This window comes from Ochotona princeps, chromosome 26 (genome assembly GCF_030435755.1).
Source record: "Ochotona princeps isolate mOchPri1 chromosome 26, mOchPri1.hap1, whole genome shotgun sequence".
NCBI lineage: Eukaryota > Metazoa > Chordata > Mammalia > Lagomorpha > Ochotonidae > Ochotona > Ochotona princeps.
Genome location: NC_080857.1, coordinates 21,672,631 through 21,698,031, shown reverse-complemented (window position 1 = coordinate 21,698,031; position 25,401 = coordinate 21,672,631). Strand labels below are relative to the sequence as shown.

At 43.3% G+C, this 25,401-nt stretch overlaps 1 protein-coding gene across 1 annotated transcript; it reads right to left on the bottom strand.

Moving 5' to 3' along the window:
• Positions 1–10,255: 10,255 nt before the first annotated feature.
• LOC101519431 (cytochrome c oxidase assembly protein COX16 homolog, mitochondrial) lies at positions 10,256–21,409 on the bottom strand. The gene is made up of 4 exons (XM_012926805.2): positions 21,326–21,409; positions 18,096–18,167; positions 12,219–12,281; positions 10,256–10,392 (listed from the first exon to the last, which is right to left on the bottom strand). The coding sequence occupies exons 1-4, from the start codon at positions 21,383–21,385 to the stop codon at positions 10,282–10,284; spliced, it is 306 nt and encodes a 101-aa protein (XP_012782259.1). The 5' UTR covers positions 21,386–21,409; the 3' UTR covers positions 10,256–10,281.
• Between the last annotated feature and the right edge of the window lie 3,992 nt (positions 21,410–25,401).

The window sequence follows — 25,401 nt, the reverse complement described above, 5'->3', positions numbered from 1 at the left end:
TCATCTGTAGGGAAGTCTCCTACACACACACACACACACACACAGACCTTTGTGGAAGGCTGTTTTGAATGAAAATAATGGAAATAGGTGGAGTTCAACACGTTTTAATGCATAACAATCAGATCATCATCATCATCATCATGTAAAAATACTTAGGTATTAAACGGTGTTCTAAACTCTTACACTATCATATTTAAGTGCTTTACAGTGATTATCCAATAATGCTCAATGACGATCTGTAAGATAAGCAATAATATTTTCACCATGTTGTAAATTAGGCACTAGAAACACAGACAAGTTAAGCATGTCGCCTAGGACCACGTAACAGCCAAGAAGCAAACCTAAAACCCTAATTTAGGCAGTCTGGTAAACAGGGGGTGGAAATGATCTGCAAACAATGCATTTGGTGGAACAAGAATGTGAAGTCAAGGAAGTCTCACAGAAATTCATGGAAATCCTACAGAGAGATCTGAAATGCCTACAAATCAGCAGTGGTTTAAATTACAGATTTTAAAAGATGGGATCACCCGCAGCCTACTAATCAAATCTCTCTCTCAGACACATACTCACAGGCACTATTAGAACTGTGAGTTTCTTTATTTTCAGCCAAGAATTCATAAATAAATACAAAGCCCAGTATCTGCATTGCTTAATACCTCCCCATCCGACCATCAGCTCTGTTCCAGTCCTTGTCCTGCGAGGCCCCAGCTGAGGCTGTCGGGCACCGTTTCCTTGGCTACACACTGACACACTCTGTGCAGTCCCAGCCTCAGAAGAGGTCTCTCGCTGTCTGCCCTGGATGTCAGCCTGCCTTTTAGAGGCCTCATTACTTCTACCCCACAGTGTCCATGTGCAGGACCTTGCAAGCAGTGTCCAAGGTGAACTCCATCACAGCCGGATCTTTGCCCCCACCTCTCCTCGTCACCAGACTCCCCTGCCCTCGTGTCATTGGCCTCCGCTCTCCTGTCTCAGGGCAGTCTGAAATCTTCCTGGATGTAGCCCTCATACCCTGGGCCTCCAAGAATCATAAACTAAACATCAGAATCAAGAGGCAGAATCTGGGATCATTTTCACTTGAACCCCAGTTTTACTTCCGTAGAGATGCAACCCATTGGATCTCCTTCTGTTAGCGTGTTTTGTGTGTCTGTAAATATTTGATATGATGTAGGCAAGTGGTTATACACACACTTATTTGGACCACAGTTGAGATGTAAGACATCTTACTAAGTTTTTAATATAAATTTACTCATTTCTTTCTCACCAAATGAAGAGAATGATGCCCACAGGATTTAGGTATCTTGCCCAAGGCAGTAGATTGATGCCAAGCTGAAGCCGACTTCTCTTATGAGGTGTTCTTTTTTGTAAGATCTATTTATTTTTATTGGAAAGTCATATATACAGAGAGGAGGAGAGACAGAGAGGAAGATCTTGGGTGAAGGGTCCCAAGAGCTGGAGCTGTGCCAATCCAAAGCCAGAAGCCTAGATCCTCTTCCAGTTTTCCCACGCGGGTGCAGGGTCCCAAGGCTTTGGGCCGTCCTCAACTGTTTTTCCAGGCCACAGGCAGGGAGTTGGATGGGAAGTGGGGCTGCCGGGATTAGAACCAGTGCCCATATAGTATCCCAGCACATGCAAATCGAGGACTTCAGCCACTAGGCCACCGCACTGGGTTCATGAAGTGTTCTTTTCACTGTCATCAATTGCAGCAGAATATATAACCCAGGCCTGGCTACATGCTTGGTTTCATGTACTGCTCAAAGATCTATGGGAAATAATTCTATTAGATTTTTTTGGAGTTGGAATGTATTCTTACTGACCTGATGGTGAAGTGGTCAAGCTATAGTGAGGGAAAGCAGGCTTCCAGCAGTGGTGATGAACAGACATCCTGGACTGGCTTAGCAGTGACCCCCGAGCGGGAACAGGAGTGCATCCGACGCCATGGGAGTTCACCATGGGTGAATACACTCTCACCCAGCAGTCACCACCCTCTAAACAAGCACCTTTGTTCCCAGGGGAAGAAGAGGATGTGGGAGACATTAAGTGCTGTTCCACTGAGCATAAACAACACACCGTCCTAAATAGCTCAATGTAAGAATATGTTTCCTGACAAAGAGAGGAGATTCAGAGACACGCACTCTGAGTGGCAACACTGGGGACGGTAGGAGGCTGAACCCTAACCAGCCTCAGAGGCTGACAGTGACCCAGTGCCAACTCGAACCAAGGATGCTGGGAGAACTGGTTGACAGAGGACCAGAGATGTGCAGAGGGGAGTGTGAAAGCTAATAGAATCAAGATGACCACAGCAAGAAATTGCAGAGCAAGGACCTCTGGAGCCTAGCAGTTGAAGCTGACATCTTCCAGAACAGAAGGAAAGTTCTGGGGATGTTTATGAAAGATGAATGGGGTGAGGGTGGGGTCAAAGCCCTACAGTTTGCCCGAGGGGGCCGCAAAAAGTCAAAGAGCAAACTGCTCCAGCCGGGTTATCCGGGTCCCCAGCTGGAGCAGGCTCAGGCCCATGGAGGCTCTGAACGTGTGCATTTACATGTGCATTTGAGAGAATTTCTTTCCATGGAAGAAAGATGCTTTAACCTCTTCCTTCTGCTAGATGTTTCCTTTTCTGTAAGGCAGTTACATCAAGATCCCTCTCACTGGGCCGGGTGCGATAGCCTAGTGGCTAAAGTCCTCGCCTTGAACGCGCCAGGATCCCATATGGGCACTGGTTCTAATCCCAGCGGGCCCACTTCCCATCCAGCTCCCTGCCTGTGGCCTGGGAAAGCAGCCAAGGACGGCTCAAAACCTTGGGATCCTGCACTCGAATGGGAGACCCAGAGGCAGCTCCTGGCTTCAGATCTGCTCAGTTCTGTCCGTTGCAGCCACTTGAGGAGTGACCCAGCAGTTGGAAGATCTTTCTCTCTGTATCTCCTCTCTGTATAATATCTGCCTTTTCAAAAAATAGTTCTTTTAATTTATGGAAAAATGAAATCAAAACCTAAGTTGATTTTGATGCAAAACTTGTGCATTTTCGTACAGCTTTTTCATTATATGCATTTTCCATGACCTTTCAAAAAATCATGTGTATAGGTTTCAGAATATTTGTACTAAAATAAACTTTTTTTAAAAAGATATTTTTATTGGAAAGTCAGATATACAGAGAGGAGGAGAGACAGAGAGGAAGATCTCCTGTCCGTTGATTCACTCCCCAAGTGGCCGCAACGGCCGGAGTTGCGTTAATCCAAAGCCAGAAGTCAAGAGCCTCTTCCAGGTCTCCCATGTGGGTAAAGGGTCCCAAGGCTTTGGGCCATCCTCTACTGCCCCTTCAGGCCATAAGCAGGGAGCTGGATGGGAAGTTGGGCCACCGGGATTAGAACTGATACCCATATGGGATCCCCATGTGTACAGGAGCTGCCAGGCTACTGTGTTGGGCCCCTAAATTTATCTTTTTTTAAGATTTATTTATTTTTATTGCAAAGTCAGATATACAGAGAGAAGACGAGACACAGAAAGGAAGATTTTCCATCCGATGATTCACTCCCCAAGTGACCGCAAGGGCCGGAGCTGAGCCAATCTGAAGCCAGGAGCCAGGAGCTTCTGCTGGGCCTCCCATGTAGGTGCAGGGCCCCAAGGCTTTGGGCCATCCTCGACTGATTTCTCAGGCTACAAGCAGGGAGCTGGATGGGAAGTGGAGCAGCGGAGGATAGAACCGGCACCCATATGAGATCACAGCGCATTCAAAGTGAGAACTTTTTCTGCTAGGCTACCACGCCGGACCCCTAAACTTATCTTTTAATTCAACTTTCTACAAACTTTTTGAGCTGTTCTGGATGTGTGTGAATAAGCTTCAAGATGATTTTAGCCCCTCAGCCATTAGAATTGTCTTTATACACTGAGGAATAATTATGAGAAAATGGGTGCAAATATAGGACCTATATTCGGACTAAACCAACGCAGTGGGAGCAAACAGGTGGTAGAATGGAAAGGGATCTACCTGGGGGCTCTGGGGAGGAATGAGGCTTGGGAAAGAAATCTAATTTGGTTTTAGAGATGGAAATGAGAAGAATTACAAGTGCCTATGACGGAGTGCTAAAAACACAAATTAATGAACAGATTATAGCTAACCATGAGAAGGAAAATTAGAGCTGCAAGCTGGCAAAACAATGGAAGCTTTAATGGAAGACCACAGAATTTTCACACAGTTGGCAGTGAGCAGTGGAAGCCATACTACAGACCAGTCGGAAGAGGTAAAAGTGAGAAACCATGAGTTCCAGGAACTTGTGCGTCAGTGGTGATATTAGCAAGGGGAATTGAGAAATGAGGAGGGAAGAAGCTGAATGAGAAAATTCATAATTGTTTTCAAGAGGCTCATCAAGAAAGGAAAGGAAAAAATTATTAGTGGATACGCGGTACTTTAAAATCTCCTTTTATGCTATTGTGTAAAGCTTACTAATATGTACCAAAGAAAATAATCTACCATGAAGATAAGATGATATTAATTATGCAACATTTAATCTGTATATTTTTAAATACACTGATATTTGTATAAGATTCTTACATAGGAATAGACTTAGTACATGTTCATTCTAGCACATCGTTTTGTTGGGTTCCAAGTGCTATATTCAATATTTGCTGTCTGCTTGACTTCAATTGTGCCAAAAAGTTAATTAGTATATTTGACAAGCCACTGCGGGCAAAATTTAACATAAAGTGGCCTTTGTACAAACAGAGTCAGGCTGGAAAGCTTAGATCATATTCTAAAGCTTTACACTAAGATTTCTACAAGGAACTATAGAAACAAGACAACACAGCTGCCACTTTGGGACCCCTATCATTGGGCCTGTGTACACTGCTGAGTGCGCACTGTCTCTTCAGCTCAAATAAATCTTGCTCCCAGTCTTGCCCTTTATCCGTGTCTCCGTTATGAATTCATCTCAGATGAAAAAAAATTAAAATCTGGAACAAATACAGCTAGGTAACCCTACTAGACCTCAACAACACGTTTTCTTGACCAATTGTTACTCAGCCCTCTCCGATAGACCTTCAGCCAACAGAAATTCATCCATGCTGTCTGTAAGGACAGAATTCAGCCCATTACCTACCTGGGCTTTAGCTCTACTTAGCTGGGCTCCCTGGTGGTTAATCTCATTGATTAGGGAATACGTAAAAATCTGGAAAAAATGGTCCTCAGGGCCTGCCTTGGAGGGTTATTTTTCAAATGAGATTAGTGTGTGAATGTGAGGGGCATGAGGTGAGATGACCTGGCTTCCGTGTGGATGGCACCATCAATTGTTTGGGGGAAATCTGCAGTGAATACATATAGAAAATGAACTGGTCTCCAGCTCTGAGGGTTGGGCACATTGAGCTCCCACCCTGGAAGTCAGCAGCCGGCCGTTGGATTCCAGGACTTAGACCAGATGATTTCTGAAAGCTGAGCTTCTCCTACACATGAACTGGTGTAAATTTTAAAGTTTTGGTTGTTTCCTCCTTTCCCCTGCCAACCCCCCACCTAAAACACACACACCCCAAAACAAAACCTGCCTTCCCACTGAGCACATGAGAAAAACTAATTTTTCCAAAAGAAACTCCCCAGGTCAAGGGAAATACTATTTGCAGAGACAGCATTCCATCCCAAGCATGGGAGCAGTCAGGCCTCACAGCAGCTTTCCAGAGCCGTTGTCCCAGACAGTCCCTTCCAACGCACCAGTCACCAGGAGAGACTAGGTGATGCATTCATGTGTGTGTTTAGGTCTAAGGGACCATAAAGAGGATTCAGGTATCACTGCCCAGGGGCACCTGAGGCAGAGTAGACCTGCTTCCTTGTGATCAATATAGCAAGACAAGGAAAAGAGAGCGGAGAAGGAGTCGGAGAGTAAGACAAGAAGCATAAGGGTAACCGGAAATGGTAGACAGAAGAGTCAATTCCAGAAGACACATGTGGTTTGTAGTTGCTCAGAGCAGCACATGCAAGAACATGCTTTTACCTGTAGCTTCCGTTCATGGGGACTAGTGTTTAGTTCCACTGGGCTACAGGTAAGGTGTCAGCTGCTCCTTGGAAAGGCATCTGTGCACAGAGAGAATGCAGTATCTGAAACAGCCAGAGTGATCCTCCAGCCCAGGGACCAACTGGCCTCTGAGTCTAGAGGGAGAACAGAAGAATCCTTCAGTATGACACTCCCACCCTCACCCTTCAGGCATTCTGGATCTCCAGAAATGGCTAAGCTACAAATCTGAACGCTGTGCGATTCTAGAGTGCCCTCTGGTGGTCTGAAACGGGCCATTCAAGGCTGTGTAGGCGAGGAGTGATGGCTGTTGGCAGTATCACAAACTAAGTACTCCAGCGGGCTTCACACTCACAATCTAAAGAAATTACTCAAATATCATCAAACATCCTATTTTTCTAAAAAAAAAAAGATTTATTTATTTTTATTGGAAAGTTATATATACAGAGAGGAGGAGAGACAGAGAAAGATTTTCCATCCACTGATTCACTCCCCAAGTGACCACAACAGCCAGAACTGAGCTGATCTGAAGCCAGGAGCTTCTTTCATGTCTCCCACGTAGGTGCAGGGTCCCAAGGACTTGGGCCATTCTCAACTGCTTTCCTACGTCACAAGCAGGGAGCTGGATGGGAAGTGGAGCAGCTGGGACACGAACTGGTGCCGATGTGAGATCCTGGCACATACAAGGCAAGGAGTTAGTCACTGAGCCACAAGGCAAGGATTTAGTCACTGAGCCATTGCTTTCCTGACCATAGTATAGAATCACTTCATGTAATAGAAGTGAGCTTGTTTGCAGAGGGATGACTATGCTGGTTTATAGGAGCTAAGGGAAACAAATTGCTGTGACCATAAAAGCAAGAAGTTTTGAAGAGAAGATCAAAAGAGTGACTTACAGAAGTATTGGTATGGTCTAGACTCGGCCTACGGAGGTGACTAAGCAAAAGGATGGGGTGTGTGACACAGCTCTTAGGTATTCTCTGGAAGAGAAGCTTGATAACTCCAGAAGAAAAAAAAGAACCCCAAAGAAAATTCTCAGTGAAGAGTTTAGAATTCTTAGAACTAAAACTTCAAAAAGTTTGAAAACACAGATCCCAAACCAAAAGGTTTCCATTAACACAGAGAATCGTTCATTGCTCATTATGAATTCACAGACCAATCTGTGATGGAAGTGACAGGAGCAGGCATGACAGCACAGTGCTGGTGAAGCCAGTGCCATGGTGCCCACATCTCCCGTCAGTGTGCCTCATCCAATCCAGCTTTCTACTAATCCAGCTGGAGCAGAGCAGGTGACGGCCCTAGCACTTGGGTCCCTGGCACCATGTGGAAGACATGGGGGGAGTTTCTGGTTCTTGGCTTTGCCCTGGGCCAGCACTGGGTGTTGCGGGTGTCTGGGCAGTGAAGCAGTAGATGGAAGATTTTTCTACTCTTCTCTCTGCTGTCAGCTTGCACTTTCGCTCCACTGACATTTTGCATTTCAAGTATCTTTAAAACTTTTACTTGTTAGAAGAAAAAGCAAAATTAGAAGTAGAAAGAAGAGGAGAATATAGAGGCGGGGGGAAGGCAAACTAAGCCAGTATCCACATATTTTTGCAAAGAATGACATTTCAAGAGAAGCTTCAGGGGTGTTCTTTAGATTTTCCAGAATGGACTCTTGTCCTAAAGACTGACATTTCCACACACTGTCCCTGAAGATTTCCCAGTAGGACAAGACATGGAAGTGAAGCCATATCACTTATGATGTCGCTTCCAGCATCCCGGGTGAAGAGAAGGTCTAGACTTCACAGGTAGCTGGTCAGGCCTTAACGCCCACCTCATTGTCCAGTCAAGGTCTATCTGCCTTTCAGTAGGACAGCTTCCTCTGGGTTTGCAGAGGGACGCTAATGTCTGTCCCTTGTTTCAGGCCCTGTGCATTTAATCTGCTTGTTAGATTTGTTTCCTCCACCTTGAAGCAATGCAATTCCAGGGAGTCCTGCATGTGAAACCTTAGATGGAAATCGTTTCTGCTAGTGGCCCTGCAGTCCTCTGGAGAGACCACCTTTAGCTGGAACCCTAGCTTGACCACGGGCCCCACTTTATCCCAACTCAGCTAAAAGAAGCCAGAACACTCATGCTAACCCCTGACAGCAGCCAGAGTTCCCGTAAGCAAAAGGGAGGGAAGGTGGGAGCCTGGACTTTCAGAAATAGGCCAGGCTAACTCTGTCTCACAGCTTTTTGCCAGCAAGTACACACTAAACAAACAGGAGTGTCCTTTGTGGCAAGCAGGCCTACCTCTATCTTCCCACTAACTAGACAGGGATTTGTAAGAAAACCAGAAACAAAACAAACAAAACAAGCAAAACCATGCTAACAAAATATATTCCCAAAGTAACACTGCCTCATTTTGACCATCTTTTCTGCTATGGGCAATGTTTCTATAATCTCCTCTTATTCCCACAAACTTGGTGCTTCTATGCCTACCATTTACAATTAACACAGATCAAAACTTTTACAGGAACAATAACTGTTATACCGCAAGCCATCATGCAAACAAAACAAGACTGCTCTTTTGCAATCCACGCAATCCAGAGCATAGACACCCTACCCAACAACATCATCCTCCAGCAGGAAGCAGCCAAAAGCAACCAGCACCCTATTCCATATCTACACTCAGAGTTGGGATCAATGGGGCAAGGACGCAAACCCCGGCCATTCTCATCTCAGCCATTAGGGCTCCTGACTTTGGATCAGTTCAGATCCAGCCGTTGTGATCATCTGGGGGAGTAAACCAACAGGTCTTTCCGTCTCCCCTTTCTTCTGTAAACCTGCCCATCAAACAAAATAAATATTATCTATGAAGAGAATTTTCTGGGCATATGTATCTGTGTGACCATATGAGTATTCCTAGAAAACACTGCCTGCAGTGCTGCTTTCTGGCACTAACCTTCAGGCAGATGGAGCTTCTCCTCTTGCCTATGCCAGTAGTTCTCAGGGTGGCGGTTTCTCCTGTGAACCTCAATTCTCTGACACGTCAAAAAAGAGCTGATCTTCAGCTTTTCAACTTTTTTGTTAGGATGGTAGAACTTCCAAGTTCCTTCATGTCAAACTGCAAACCAGATACCCCTCACACTGCCTTCAACTTTTCCAGACTGCTTACTGCCTCCTGCCCATCGGCAACATGCAACAGACATAATTTGTCTATATCCTTGCCAGCATTTGGCATGGTCACTTTTTGAATTTTAGCCAAATACATGCATAGTAATTTCTCGGTGCGGTCTAAATGACTGTTTTCCCAATGGTTAATGATGTCAAAAATCCTCCCCAAGTGCTTGCCGTCTAAATATCCCGATCAGTGTAATATCTCAATGTTTCAAAGTACTTCTTATATTTTAAATGTGAGTCTTTCCAGATAGGTGGCTTTACAAATCCTTTCTCTCAGTAGGTTCTGTTTTCTTTTTAACAGTCTTTATGAAGCAAAAGTTTGTAATTCTGATGAAGTTAATTTGTCAAATTTTCCTTTTATGATTTTTCCTGGTAGGTAAGAACTTTCTAACAGGATTGTTTCCTAAGCCCAGAAACTTTCTCTTATCTTTTCCTATAGTTTTCTTTGCATTTGAATTAACTACCCATTTCTGAGATGATTTTTTTTCCCTATGAAATGCTATTACTCACACAGTTGACTTTAAGTCTTATAAATAAGGCGTACTTTCAGTCAGTATTTTCCACATTACAGTAATCTGTAGAAAATAGAATTTTTGCATCTATGTAGAATCACATACTATATGATTTTGGCTTACCTAGGAATAATTTAATTTTTAAATAAGCATAAGGGCATAAACAAATCTTCAGGTAATGCTCTACAGATGAATTAACCAATGCATTATATTACAAATAAAGACTTTTATTAGACTGTGGTCACTAATATTTTCTTACATAGGTTTGGTACAAATCAGTTTGATTTTAATGAGAACTTGGATCGAGACCTACTATTCTCATTAGCAATCATGGCAAAGTGACAAAGTGTTCCCTCGTGGCTGCTGGAAAGGGGATGCGGATGGTAGGTGGAGCACAAAATCACTCTTCAATCTTCACATTTTTATTGAAAAGTGCAAAATAAAAAGAAATAGTAATTTTCATTTGCAAATGAAACAGCTGAGAAGTATAAAGACTGGAACATAATTTTTATCAAAATTATCCACTATCAGATTATTCATATCCATTTGACCTGATGGTAACTTTTATAATTTGCTATCTGAAATTCGTTTTTCTACTGGATTTGTAACATGATATTTTCATTTTTGAAAAATCAAGAGAATCAAGTTTTCTTAAGCGTTTCTGGATTTCGTCCTTGGAGGAGGTCAGGATCTTCCCAAGGTCTGGGTCCTCGAATATTCTTCCAGTCATCAAAAGCAGAGTCCTTTATTTTCTATTGAACCACAAAAACAAACAAACAAACAAACAAACAAAACAAGAAACATACATTAGAAAAGTCCTATGGCTTTGGTTGGGACATTACTGAATAAATGAAGGAAAATAATTTAATAGGGCCTCAATTATGGCTTCAACTACACGAGTATAATAATTGAAGAAATGCTGAATTTCCTAGGATTTAGAGCTCTACTTGCTTACCATTGATTTTTTTATCCTTTCATTTTTTAAAAAATTCACTTATTTTATGATACAGTTCATAGGCTCAGAAACTTCCCCACTCCTCCTCCTCAAGGCCCCTCTCTCACTGATTTCCCCTGTATTATTACAATGGTATAGTCCTTCAAAAAGAGCTGTGAGTCCATCATTCTGTCAAGATGTATTTTTAACAGTTCCACTGGGAGTCCACCTTTAATTCGGAAGTACAGGTACATACTGCATTGTTATCTTCCTATCTTGATATGATAGTCTCAATTACAAAGCTCTTCTAGATGAACAAATGCACATGCATTTTTACCTATGTATCTATTGATTTTGTATTTCACATGAAGTTTGCCTTGTATCAAAGAGAGCATAGGATATTTGTCCTTTTGGGATTGGCTTATTTCATTGCGCATAAGGGTTTCTAGTTGGGACCATTTTGTTACAAATAGTAGAATTTCATTCTTTCTGATTCGCCATTGATATTAATGCCTATCTTTTCCTACATAATAACAGAATTATTAAAATAGAGTCTACCTATGTGTTTTTTAGAACGCCATGAAAGGGAAGAAGCTGGGAACATAAAAGTATAAATCTGAAGGCTGACTGTAGAAAGGAACAAAGACCCTAAAGTGTTCCAAAGGGAAACAGAGACAGCGATGACCTGTCTTTGCCTGGAGAATGAAAAACACTTCACCCACAGCTGCCATGAGGCGAGGTCTACTGGGCAATTGAAAGTGATTTCGCTGCAGCTCGCTGGTCCTCCTCGGCTGAGCCCGCAGTGTCGCTCAAGCGCGGTAATGAGGGCAGGACGAAAGGGAAGAACGTGCATGAGTGCACATCAAAGCTTCATGGAAATGGAATGAAAAATAATGAAATCCTTCATATGAGGGTCTTTCGAAAGTTCATGGAAAAAGCAATATTTAAAAATTGTGCATGGATTTAAAGGGTTTTATTTTACTAAACTAAATGTATCTCTTAATATCTCATGAAAACTTTCTGAAGCACCCTTATACTTCTCCACTCTTTGCTAACCTAATAGTAACTTTCCTAATCTCTTTTGATTATTCTGAAATAGCTGAGTAAGCTAGAAGAAAGCATAAAAAACACAAGACAGTTCAAAGACAACGGCATTAACACAGCTTAATGAACACTTCGATACTAACCATTAATCTCTGACCAGCTAGTCGGATCATCTTAAGCAAATGATTGAAGCTATCTGTGCATTAAGTCCCTCATAAGTAACAATGTAAACGACAGGTGGGGTAATGTACGTTGGTTTTCTTTTATTACCAAACCTTTCATAAGATCATTACAGGCATGACATGAGTACTTATATGAGTAGCTTTTAGAAAGTTCATGAAAAATACATATTATTACTCTTAAAACTCTTCCTAACAAAATCATCTTTAATTCCATTATTGACAAAATTTTTGAAGTATCTCCTATATTTACCAGTAGCACAAGTAATGGGGAAGCAATGAATGAAAAGCTGTATAAATTTTACTTACCATTTTACCAAGAATCTATAATTTTTATCTGTGCTACTAATAATTTAAGCTTATCCTTAGTCAGACAATCACTGGCCAGAATTATAAAATCAAAGACAGTAACACACCATACCTCATATTCTGACTCTAAAGATACTTTATTCATTTTTAGTTTCTTTTCCAATTCAGGATCAATCTGCAGAAAAGAGAAATTAACATTTACTTAAATCCACTAGATTCAATTTTCAATTTTAAAAGTTAGAAAAGAGATGGCTGAGATAATATGGCCAATACAAACATAAGCAAAATCTCCAACGTCCACCACAACTACATAACACATAATGATAACTAATCACCACCCACTAGCACAACTAATGTACCATTACAGCTAACAGCAGCTGTGTTCACTAAACACCTGTGACATGCTGGGCATTTTGATGAACATTACTCTGCATAATCTTCACAAAGCTTGTGAATATTATTTTCCTATTTGTGAAGATGTATTTTATATATTTGAGAGGCAGAGTTATACAGAGAGAAGGAGAAACAGAGAGAGATCTCCGATCTGCTAGCTCACTTCCCAAGCGACCAGCACAGCCGAGGCCAGGCCAGGCTGACCAGGAGCCAGCAGCTTCGTTCAGGTCTTCGACACGGATGACTTGGGCCATCTCGCACTGCCTTCCCAGGCATACTAGCAGAGAACTGAATCAGAAGTGGAGCAGTCGATACTTGACCTGGGGTGCCCATGGGCTTGCTAGCACTGTATGTGGCACCTTAACCCATCATGCCACAATCCAGCTCCAGTACTTTTTTCTTAAAAGAATGAAAAGAAGGGGCTGTTGCAATGGCTCAACTAGCTTATCTTCCAGCTTCAAGCACCAGAATACCATAGCCAGTTCCTGCCTCAGCTGTCCTACTTCCCACACAGCTCCCTGCTTATGGCCTGGGAGCAGTAGAAGATGGTCCAAATCTTTGCAGCCCTGCATAGGAGACCAGCAAGAAGCTTCTGGCTTCGGATCAGGTTGGATTGGCTCAGCCCTGGCAACTGCAGGCATTTAGGGGAGTGAATCTGTGGATGGAAGACCTTTCTGTTTCTACTTCTCTCTGTAAAATCAACCTTTCCAATAAAAATAAACAAATCTTAAAAAAAAAAAAAGATGAAAAGAAGTACTCATAAAGTAAAAAGAGGAATGAAATATGAAATAGACTGTTTCATCTTAGGAATGTGTGCACAGGGCCCAGTGCAGTAGTCTAGCAGCTAAGTCCCTCACCTTGCACACACTGGGATCCCATATGGGCACAGGCTCGTGTCCCAGCAGCCCCACTTCCCATCCACGTCCCTGTCTGTGGCCTGGGAAAGTAGTCAAGGACAGTCCAAAACTTTGGGATCCTGGACCCACGTGGGAGACCCAGAAGAGGCTCTTGGCTCTTGGCTTCGGATCAGCTTAGCTCTGGCCGTTGTAACCACCTGGGGAGTGAATCAATGGATGGAAGATCTTCTCTGTCTCTCCTCTATGTGGATCTGCTTTTCCAATAATAAATAAATAAATAAATATTTAAAAGCTTCGGATAGGCTCCGCTCCAGCAACTAAGGCTGCTTGGGGAGTAAGCCAGTGGATGGAAGAGCTTTCTCTATCTCTTCTCCTCTTTGTATATATCTGACTTTCCAACAAAAACAAATAAATCCTTAAAAAAATAATAAAGAAAAAATGATACCACAGAAGATACACAAAATAGGAAATAAAAAGCCAAAATATATACAAAAAGTGATCAATCGATGGAAAATTGCTTTAAGTACGATGGGTATTTTGATGATATTAATACTTTCAATATATAGGAATTTGATTTTAACAGATAATTTTGTACTATGAATGTTTACTGTTAGTACCAGGTGTGAAATATGGCTTTTTGTTATTGTTATACTTTTGTTTTCAAAAGATTAATTTTTCTGGCCGAAAGTCTTAATTATTTTAGAGGTAATCTGTGACTACTTTGCCATGCGTGTGTTTTTCCTTTCTTCCTGCGTGTTGCATGAGGAAGATCTTCTGACTTTGTAGGTGAAACATGCTTATGCTTTATTGTACAAGAAGTCTTATGTTTTTAAAGCAAATAAAGGTATTTAAAAAAAAAAGGAAAATGGAAATTCATAACATGATAACAATTCATAGCACACTGAATAAAATGTTTATGTTTTAAACTGGGTGTCATGATGCAGCGGACTAAGCCTTGACTGGACACCCGTATCCTCAGACTGCTGCTCAGAGTCACGGCTACTCCGCTTCTGACCCAGCTTCCTGCCACGCCGTGGATCACGGCCAAGTACCTGAGTTCTTGCCAACCATGTCAGAGATGAGGATGGAGTTCCAGGCCCCTAGCTTCCACCTAGCCCCATCCTCGGCTACTGTGGGCGTGTGGGAAGAGAACCAGTAGATCAAAGATCTCTGTCACTCCGTCCTTCAAATAAATAAATCAAGCCTAAAGGAAACAGACAACACCATCAGCAAATTTTTGAGGCATTAGCAGCAACAAATGTTGGTAACAGTACAAAATGATGAGGCCATTTTAAAAAATAGTTTGGTATGATCAAATAAAGCTTAAGTATGACACATACACTCTGTGACCTCACAATTCCTTCTTTGTACTTCACAAGAAAAAAATTCACAAGAAGAACCAGTATCCTCAGAGAACCATTATCCTCTGTAGTCAAAAATTATAAACCAGCCTACTTGTCTAAGCGTCTATTCAGTACAGTGACTAAATAATGACAATCTGTGAAACAGTACATGATGATGAAACACCTTCAGCACAGCAATGTATGGCACCCCAGATGAAGTCCAACAACTATTTTTGTACATAAGGCTTTACTTGGGCATTGTCATGTTCATCTGCGGAGGTTTATGACTGCTCTTGTACTATACCAGCACAGCTGAATAACCTGGAAGTTCAAAGAGCCTAAAATTACAGTCAGGCTCTTCACAGCACAAGCTTGCTGAGTAGCAAGAGAAGCAAACACAAAGGAAAGCCTATATAATGCCGCTAACAATATTTAAAGTAAGGAAAATTAATCATAGGCATATATTCCAAAAAGGCAAAAGGAACTAAACACTCCAATGCAGCAGGGGAGGGTGCCACAGGGCAGGAGGGACAGGAAAGGAGCAGACGGCACACTTCTGCAGGGTTCCTCATTTCAGTTTAGGAATTCATTACATTGTGCATGTGAAGCCAACACACTCACAGGTTTCTGTACATGTGTCACAATACAATTCAGATAGCAAAATGAAACTAATGAACTATAAAAATACCAGAATATATATGTAAGGGAAAAAATACAAACCTACGACTCTCATACATTTTAGCTCAGAAAACAGCAAATGACCCACACAGTGTGGTGGCAGCGCGAAAAATGGCTTGTATTACTGAAAAATAGTGCATCTAGACTTTGTGTGATTTTAAAGGCAATTTTCAGTCCTGATTTAGACTGCATACAATAATTGTGCCTTACCAGGAGATATTAAAATCAAGCTAGGATGCTAATCTACTTTGCAACATTTTTATTCATTCTTTTTTTTTTTTTTTTGAAAAGCAGAGTTATGGAGACAGATCTTCTATCCACTGGGTCACTCCTTAAATGGCCACAATGGCCAGGGCCGAGCGGATCCAAAGCCAGGAGCTTCTTCTGGATCTCCCACATGGCTGAAGGGGCCCAAGTACTTGGACCATCCTCCACTGCCTTCCAAGACCATAAGCAGGGAGCCAGACTGGAAGTAGGGTTGCTGCAACTCAAACCAGTACCCATAGGGGATACTGGCACAGCAGGCAGAGGCTTAACCTACTATGTCACGGTGCTGGTCTCGTAATATTTAAATAAACCATCTTCCTGTGTCTATTTCTGTATAATAGGATTTAAAATGTGTTCAACGACATTAAAGTAATTTACAAAACAAGAAGTAATCAAAAATCTCCTAACACCTATAGTTTATTAGAGCTTAAGAGATAAAAACCACAGAGGGAGGGGTCTATAAAAGCAGAGCTGGGAATTGCAAGTCATTTTTCCTGGGTTCACTTGCCAAACCAGCTAGCTATAGGGTAAGCACCACCAGTTCACACTAGGTAAACAGTTAACACTAAGGGCTGACAGAGGCGTCACACAGGGCTTCAGCGACAGACAGAGATCGGGGAAAGCACAACAGGGACCTCCCTAAATTTTCAAAGGGTGTAAAAGAATATACAGCTAGTATGAAATTTGCTACAAAGTAGACCTGAGTTTTCTACAGTCCCAACCAAAAGCTATGCAGGACTATGTCTTAAGAGTAGGAAAAAATAGGGCCCAGCATGATAGCCTAGAGGCTAAAGCCCCTCACCTCATGCGCACTGGGATCCCATATGGGTGCCGGTTCTGGTCCCGGCAGCCACACTTCCCATCCACCTCCCTGCCTGTGGCCTGGGAGGGCAGTCAGGGATGGCCCAGGGCCTTGGGACCCTGCACCTGTGCAGGAGGCCCGGAAGAGGCTCCAGGCTCCCGGCTTTGGTTTGGCTCAGCTCTGGCCATTGTGGCCGCTTGGGGGTGAATCAATGGACAGAAGATCTTCCTCTCTGTCACTCCTCCTCTCTGCATATCTGGCTGTAATAAAATGAATAAATCTTTAAAAAAAAAAAAAAAAGTCCAGTATTTAATAATTAAAAAAAAAGAGTATTCAGAGATGGAATTGTATCAGCACAGTCATCCTTCTGAACAAAGGCAGGTGCCAGGGAGGCTGAAAGGCAGGTCTAAATCAGGACCCTGAAGCTGACAGGTGCCTCAGAGCTGAGAGGGAAAAGACAAGGTGAAAATCCTGGAAGCAACTGGAATAAGCAAAAAAAGAGAGAGAGAGAGTCAGTGCAGCCAAGCCAAGTGGGCCCCTGTGCCAGGCAGCAATGGATGATCCAATTAGAGAGCACCCATGGTTGTCAGGGACTGTCATCAGGAGAAAAACAGGACAGCCAAGAGGAACACCAGGTGAATTATGGCACACATATGTGACTTCACACTAAAAAAACCAAACGCTGTTGGACTCGGCCCACACGTCAACGGGTGCTGACACCCAGCCTGGTCTCGCCAGCCCCCAGCCCCGACTTTCCCAGGCCACAAGCAGGGAGCTGGGTGGGAACTGGAACAGCTGGGACATGAACTGGATTCCATACGAGATGCTAGTGCTTGAAGGGGGAAGATCAGCTAATTCAGAATCTCTGCCAGGCCCCACTAATGTTACTTTTAAAACTAAAAAAAGGGACCTGGCAGAGTAGCCTAGTAGCTGAAATCCTTGCCTTCCACGTGCTGGGATCCCATTTGAGCACCGGTTCTAATCCTGGTGCCCCGCTTCCCATCCAGCTCCCTGCTTGTGGCTGGGAAAGCAGTCGAAGAACGGCCCAAAAAGCCTTGGGACCCTGCAGCCACAAGGCAGATCCTGAAGAAGCTCCTGGCTCCTGGCTTCAGAATCAGCTCAGCTCTGGCCACTGTGGCTACTTAGGGAGTAAATCAACAAACGAAAGATCTTCCTCTCTTGTCTCTCCTCCTCTCTGTATATCTGACTTTCCAATAAAATATTTAAAAAAAATAAGAAAGGGAGGTGGCATTTGGCTCTGCATGCCTAGGATCCGTCCTGGAGTGTCATGGGCTGAGCGGAATTCACAGCTCATTACCAGCTCCTCGCTAATGCATACCCGAGGAGGCAGCAGATGACGGTGCAAGTACCTGAGTCTGCACCACCCGTGTGAGTAACCCAGACTGAATTCCAGGCTCCTGGCAGTGCTTTGATCCAGTTCCAGATATCTGAACCGGCATGTGGAAGATACCTCTGTGTGTGTTTCATACAAAATTAAATAAATAAAAATTGCATCCTCAAAAGAGCAAAGATCATCTTCAGTTTTGAAAAGCAAGACAAGACCTTGTGGTGTTGTGATGACTGCCTGCCCCTAAGCCAGAGTACACCTAGGCAACAAATACCTAACACACCCCAATTACAATTCTTACTTTGATCTTCACAGCATCATATCGAATTTGTGAAAATTCTCGAAGCCCAAAAGAACCGCCAACAATCAGCAACTAAAAAAAGCAAAAAGAGGAAATAATTAAACAAGATAACACAAAAGGAATGACTGACGCATGTCACCGCAAATTTTAAAAATACTGCCCTTGAGTGAAAGAAGGCAGTCAGGAAACGCCACCCACTGCAGTGCTGTATTAATACTAAATGCTCAGAAGAAGCAAACCCATAGGTAAAAAGTAAGTACACTTGTGGATGCCCAACTTGGCTGAAGATAAGGGAGATGAGCAGATGTCTGTCACTGGTTATAATGCTTCCTTTAAGGCGATAAAAGTGTTCCAGGGCCTGGCACAGTAGCCTAGCGGTTGAAGTTCTCGCTTTGAAAGCACCGGGATCCCATATGGGCCCTGCTTCCCATCCAGCTCCCTGCTTGTGGCCTGGAAAAGTAGTGGAGGACGGCCCAGAGCATTGGGACCCTGCATCCATGTGGGAGACCTGGAAGAAGTTCCTGGCTCCTGGCTTTGGATTGGCATAGCACCAGCCGTTGCAGTTACTTGGGGAGTGAATCATCATATGGAAGATCTTCCTCTCTGTATATCTGACTTTGCAATTTAAATAAATCTTTAAAAAAAAAGTGTTCCAATGTTAGATTGTAGCAATGGCTGAGTAAATGAGAACACTAAAAACAATGGAACTGAACACTCTGAGGCCTTCCATGTGGGTGCAGGGACCCAAGGCCTTGGGCCATCCTCTGTAACCTTCCTAGGCCACGAGAAGAAACCGGATCAGAAGTGCAGCAGGGCCTGGCACTGTAGCCTAGTAGCTAAAGTCCTCACCTTGCACACACTAGGATCCCATATGGGTGCCGGTTTGCATCCTGGTGCCCCGCTTCCCATCCAGCTCCCTGTTTGTGGCCTGGGAAAGCAGTTGAAAATGGCCCAAAGCCTTGGGACCCTGCAACTGCGTGGGAGACCTAGAAGAAGCTCCTGGCTCCTGGCTTAGGATGAGCTCAGCTCCAGCCATTGTGGCTGCTCGGGGAGTGGATCAGCGGACAGAAGACCTTCTGCTCTGACTCCACTTTCCAATAAAAATCTGGCTTTCCAATAAATACAAATAAATCTTAAAAAAAAAGAAGTGCAGAAACCTAGACTAGAACCACCAACCATATGGGATGCCAGCTTTGCAGGTGGAAGATTAGCCTGCTATGCACTGTGTCATCCCCTCCACTGAACACTTTAAACGCGTGAGGTTTTTCGGTATGTAGGAACCACACCATTACTGGTAAGATAAAGAAGGCAAAATCTTAGGAATAACCTTTAGTGTGGAAGTCTAAACAACATATGTTTATCTTTCTCAAGTGATCTGAAATAAAAGCAAAGGAAAACATTATTAGCATACATTTGCTATTCCAAGGCCTCTTCTCCATGCTGTTAAATAAAGATTACATGAAGCATTGGTTTATCCAGGAGGGGAAGCAATGTGAACTTGAAGATAAAATAATACTGTAATGATGGCATTTTTGATTCTATATATAAAAACATCTCTTGATTTCCTTCCAGTGGGCTTAAGTTTCAGAGCCCTGGAACACAGCATCTTTCTCTACAAAACTGTTCACAAGTTGAGGGCTCATACTCAGAAGCACAGTCCACTAGGTTTAGCGCACACACGGAGAGCAGGCTCAGGAAATACATGCGGAGGGAAGTTACCCAGTACTTCCCAGATCCTAAAAAAAACACAGGGAAACAAATCTCTAGAAGATGCTTTCATGCACAGGGATTATGACCTTGGTTTGATGAGTCTAAAATAATAAGAACAGAATCAAACTGGTTCCCTTTGGGACACGCTGCTGTTCACTAAGCAAGCCACACTGTGCGGAGTGATCTGGAGAGAAGACAGTGTCGATGCCCCCTACATTCTACACGACTGCCCTGGCTATGTTATCTTATCAACAATCACTTTTGAATATTTTATTTTCATTTTACTTAAAAGGCACAGAGACATACCGGTCCCATCCATGGTTCACTCCCCAAATTCTGGCCTGCGATAGTCAGGCTTGGGCCGAGCTGAAGCCAGGAGCCTAGGGCACAAGCCAGGTCTCCCATGGTGGAGACAGGGACCCGGCTACTTGTGTCAATATACACTGCCTCCCAGGGTGTGCACGGCAGGAAGCTAACATCGAGTCAATCCCAGCCACTCCAACAGGCAATGCCTTTAACATTTTCCCAAATACACATCCGAGTTATTTTTAAGCTCTTTAAAACACCCTTTCCTAAACATGATTTTAAAACCGCAGCCATCAAAGATAAGTGAAAAGAACCATTCCCTTTCCAAAGTCACGCCTTCCCTTTAGTCCTGCTCAATGCTAGTATCTTTGCTTGTACTAATATTTATACCAAAGTAACAAATTGGTCCTTATTTTTTTTTTAACAGCCAGTGTTTATGAGCTCTACCGACTTTCGCGTGACCTCAAAGCTTGTGGATATCAGCCTGAACTTGCCTTTTCACATCCTCAGGGGAGTCCACACCCATTTTCAGGCAACTACAGCCTCTTTCCAAGGAGCCACAAGGCAGCGACCACCTGGGGGCCACTACCAGGTTGCAAGCAGCGTGCTAAGTATTTCATTTACGTTCCTCACCGCACAACCTTAAAAGGATTTAAAGCTGTTCACCAACCAGGGTACTTCAATGTTCATCAGTACAGGGAGAGGCTCCCGAGGCACAGTTCAACACAGGGCTCTGGACGGACACGGGACGGGGAAGGGGAACTATGCAGCGATCAGCAAGCTCACCTACTCCTCCACCTGCTAGTGCCGGGCTCCCATAAGGACGCCGGTTCTAATCCCAGCAACCCCACGTCCCATCCAGCTCCCTGCTTGTGGCCTGGGAAAGCAGTCGAGGACGGCCCAAAGCCTTGGGATCCTGCACCCGCGTGGGAGACCTGGAGGAGGCTCGTGGCTCCTGGCTTTGGATTGGCTCGGCTCCGTAGTGGTCACTTGGGGAGTGAACAAGCGGATGGAGGATCTTTCTGTCTCTCCTCTCTGTAAACCTGACTTTCCAATGAAAAAAATAAATCTTAAGAAAAATGACCGCAGGGGACTAGAGAAGACGCCACGGTCATCAGAGGACGGAAGGTGAGGGAAGACACGAGTGCCTGCAGCAACGACGGCGACGGTGACCCGTCCTCGGTCACCGTGACCGCTGCCCACTGCCCACTCACCAGCATGGGGACTCCGTACCGCAGGGTCTTGTTCCTGCGCCAGGCGCGCCTCACCCACATGACGGAGCGGTCCGGCCCGGCTGGCCCTGCGCCTGTCCCCCGGCCCCGCTGGCCCCGAGCTGCCGCCCGCCCAGAACGTCCTCCACTCCCGCCCTTCCACCGCGCGCCGCTTCCCTGGCCTCGTCGCAAAAACTTCCGCCAGCCCAAAGCAATCGATCCGAGTAACATACCCGCGCGTCGACCCGGAAACTACGGCAGCAGCAATTTGGTTCCGGAACGCTCCGGCATTTGACTCCAGTTCGGATCAACATCCAATAGAGACAGAAACCGTTGCCTCAGTTCTGTCTTCACTTGTAACGGGAGCTGTGTAAGAGGCGCAAACACTGAATCTGATCTTTTTAAATATATATATTTTATTAATTACATTGCATTATGTGACACAGTTTCATAGGCTCTGGGGATACCCCAACCCCTCCCCGTACCCTCCCCTCATGACTGAATTTGATTTTTGACTAAAGTCTTCTTAGAACAATAACTGGTAAATGATCCTTTGGTAAAATTAGCTAAAAATAGTAATAATTATCTCTCCTACCTGCTTCATCAGGATTTAAATCATGCAAGTATTTAGGGAAACTTTTGTAAATAATAATAAATTCACTTAAAAATTTTTTAAACACAACGAAAAATAATACACTAATCTTGGGGCCAGGATTGTGCTGCAGTATGTTAAACTATCATTTCTGATGCCAGCATCCTGTATCAGGGTGCCTCGTTAGAGTCCTGACTTCTCCACTTCTGATCCAGCTGTAACTTTTTGCATCTGGGAAGGGAGCAGAGGATGGACAAAATGTTTGTGGCCCTGCCACCGATGTGGGAGACCCAGATGGCGTTCCAGGCTTAGACCTGGCCAGCCCCTGACCTTTGTGGCTATTTGAGAGGCAAGCCAGAAGATATAAGATACGCTCTTTCGCACTCCTCCTACGAGACAAATAAATCTTTAGTCTTGTTGAGAGCTTTAGCATTAAGGTTACATTTTAGTATTTTGGTAAAAAACATGGAAATACCAGTTACTTCTTGTTTTAGTTTATTAGTGCTCTAAAATTTTTTAATGTTTTATTTTTTAAATATTATTTACATAACTGAGAGAGAAGCACACCTATGTGGTCCTCTGATTTAGGTGGAGAAGGACAAGTATGGAGGAAGGTGCCTGCGACAAACGTTTCAAGGTTGCCGCGTTTGTTTTCTTCTCCTTTGCCCACAGGGGAGAAGGGGGAGGGAGCCACTCCTTGCTATCAAACTGCATCAGCACCCAAGGAGGAGGGATGGTCACTTGATGATACCTTAGAGGCCCTGATGTGGGTTAGTGTTCCAAGGACGTTGCATGAGTGGTTTTGATAGTTCTAACTAGCTGGTTTCATTGATGCAGGGTTGAAAAGATCTATCCAAAGTCTATTGGTGGACAAAGTCCGTCTTAGTGTACTCACAGACCCAGGAATATGCTCTAAAGCTTGGGCAGGAGAATTATCTAACCTGTTCTGCTTTGCATCCTCTGACAAGGCAGTACACATATCCTGCTGGCCTACATGAACATGTCATGTCCCCTGTGTGCATCTGGGCACGCTGTCCACACGTCCTCTACAGAATCTACCCCTAGATCTGCAATGGAGACTGCAGCCAACCCTCACATGACCCAACCCTCTGCTGCAACACTCATGGTATGAAACGACTCCAGGTATGAACTTTGCTTCTTTAAGCTGTGTAATAGCAAGGATAACCAATATAAATTATCTTTTCCTATTAAAGTTAGTTTGATGCAAACTAACTTAAGCTAAAGGGCAACAGTCTATTCTGGCAAGTTCTTATCCATCCTGGGTTCAAACCTATGAAACTACTGATCAAATGTCCACCATTTCATCTAGTTTTCTTTCCTTTTCTGTTGTTCTGTCAAAGGTGCTACCCTAAAATGCCAAAAAAGTAAAAACGGTATTTAATCCAAGGTCTCCAAAACATGGTGAAACAGAGTGTAGAGCGTGACAAATTCAACAAGTTTTTATTGAATGCTAATACTGGCTAGGCACATTAATGTTGCAAATGGTATTAAATAATACAGTTTGAGATTGTAGTGGACTTTGATGGTTTGTTACCATACTTAACCTGCAGTGGTATTCCCTAGATTATATGGTTTTGTGTCTACTTGACTTCCAAGTTGCTATAGGGCGCTTATTTGATCTTAGAAACAGACTGCTCTTTACATCCAGGGATGCAACGTGACTTTAGAAACAAGGTGGAAAGAAATCAGTATGAAGGGCTCATAAGAAATCTTACAAAAATTGACATGACCTGGAGCAAAAATGCACATATATCAAGTAATAAAGACTTCTATTCCAATCAGTATTTCAGGAAAAAAAGATTAAAATAAGACATGGTGTATCAACTTGCAAACTTGTAAACAAGGAAAGAGATAATCCTATTTTCTATAATTAGCCAATGAATTTGACAAGTATGGCAAATGTAAAGCTCTTCTGTACACGACTCTATTGGCTAATGACTAACTTGCCTTTGAAAATGGACTTCAGCCCTCTCCTCTTTCTTTTCCCCCTGTAAAACAAGAACATGAACAGAGAGCAAAGCTTTTAGAACAGGAGCTAGTGTTTGCTGCAACTTGATTTTTAGAAGCAGCAATGCTTTAACTAATTTTTTAAAGTTATCAAGCACATCAGGTAAGCAGATCGAGGGATGTGCATTTCTTCAGTGGATGGCAATAACATAAAGCAGCTGATGATAGTCTAGAGTATGGTTCCAACCAGAATTCCTTACACACTGTCTCCTAACTGCCCTTTCAATGTTAGTGCTAGTTTTAGAAAAGATCTGAGGTTACAATAAAGCAATTGGGATCTAGCCTAGGATAGCAGCCAACTGTATACCTATTATAGGTGCAAGGCAGAAATTCAGAATTCAATTGTCCACCTCTAGATGTGAAAACAAAATCTCAACATTAAGATTATCCATTTTCAGATGGTGGAGCTGAAAATGACCATCTTCCCATTTCTGTATCCTGAACACTTGGCAGGTAGTTGGCACTCACGCACTGTTTGCTGAGTGAAAGGGAAAAACGCTCCCTTGTCCAAAGATAAAATGTCATTGATCTACATTAACTCTACTTCTATACATTCATGATATTTCTCTAAGTGTTTCATTTCTTTAAATATATTTTTAGGTTGCTTACTGACACACATCTACTCAGAAAACATGTCTCTGGAATTAATCTCAGAACTTCCATACGAGAGGATTTCAAATTAGGCCTTAGACTGAGAATGCTGAGTGGCAATCTCCCAATTTAAATCATCATGCTTGCAATACCCTTCATGTGTCGATCAGTTCTTTCGGTCTTTATTCAAAGATCAAATCAAGAACTGAAATTTTAAAAATGATATAGTTAACTTAAGCCAGCTACACAACAGACTGACTATGGTTAAATTATGTCACATCTGTGAGCCTTACTTTCTTCTTACACAGATTCATGCGATATCGTTTCTGGTCCCTACATAGCTTCAGTTCTTTGTGACTCAGTTTTAAACAGTTGCACACACTGAAGCGCAGTCATGCATTATGCCAGAGATCTACTGTTCTTAACAAATGAGGAGTTAAAGAAAGGACATTTCACTTCTTACTCCATGTCTATACTTGAGAAATAGCTCCAAGAACTGGGCTGTGAAGTTCTTGATGTTAGCTGTAGCCATGTCTCTTTTAATAATGTAAACAGCATCTAGGTCTAAATGCCACAGAATGTATTCAAATGAGGTTGCAGAATGGAATGATTGATGAGCTTTATTCTACTATTGCCTGAGAATCCTATCTGATTTGATCTGCGATGCAGCCTGGGCACAGGACTTCTACCAGTGTTCCAGGTAATTTTATCCAAGAAAAGGCAGGAACCAACAGCAGAGTTGTGAATCTCAAACCTAGTAGGAGTCAGAGTCACCTGGAGAGATCAGGACAAATACACGGCGCTAGTCCACACTTAGAGCTTCCAACTCGGGTCTGGGAATGGAAGCCCAGGCTGTTTTCTCAGGTGA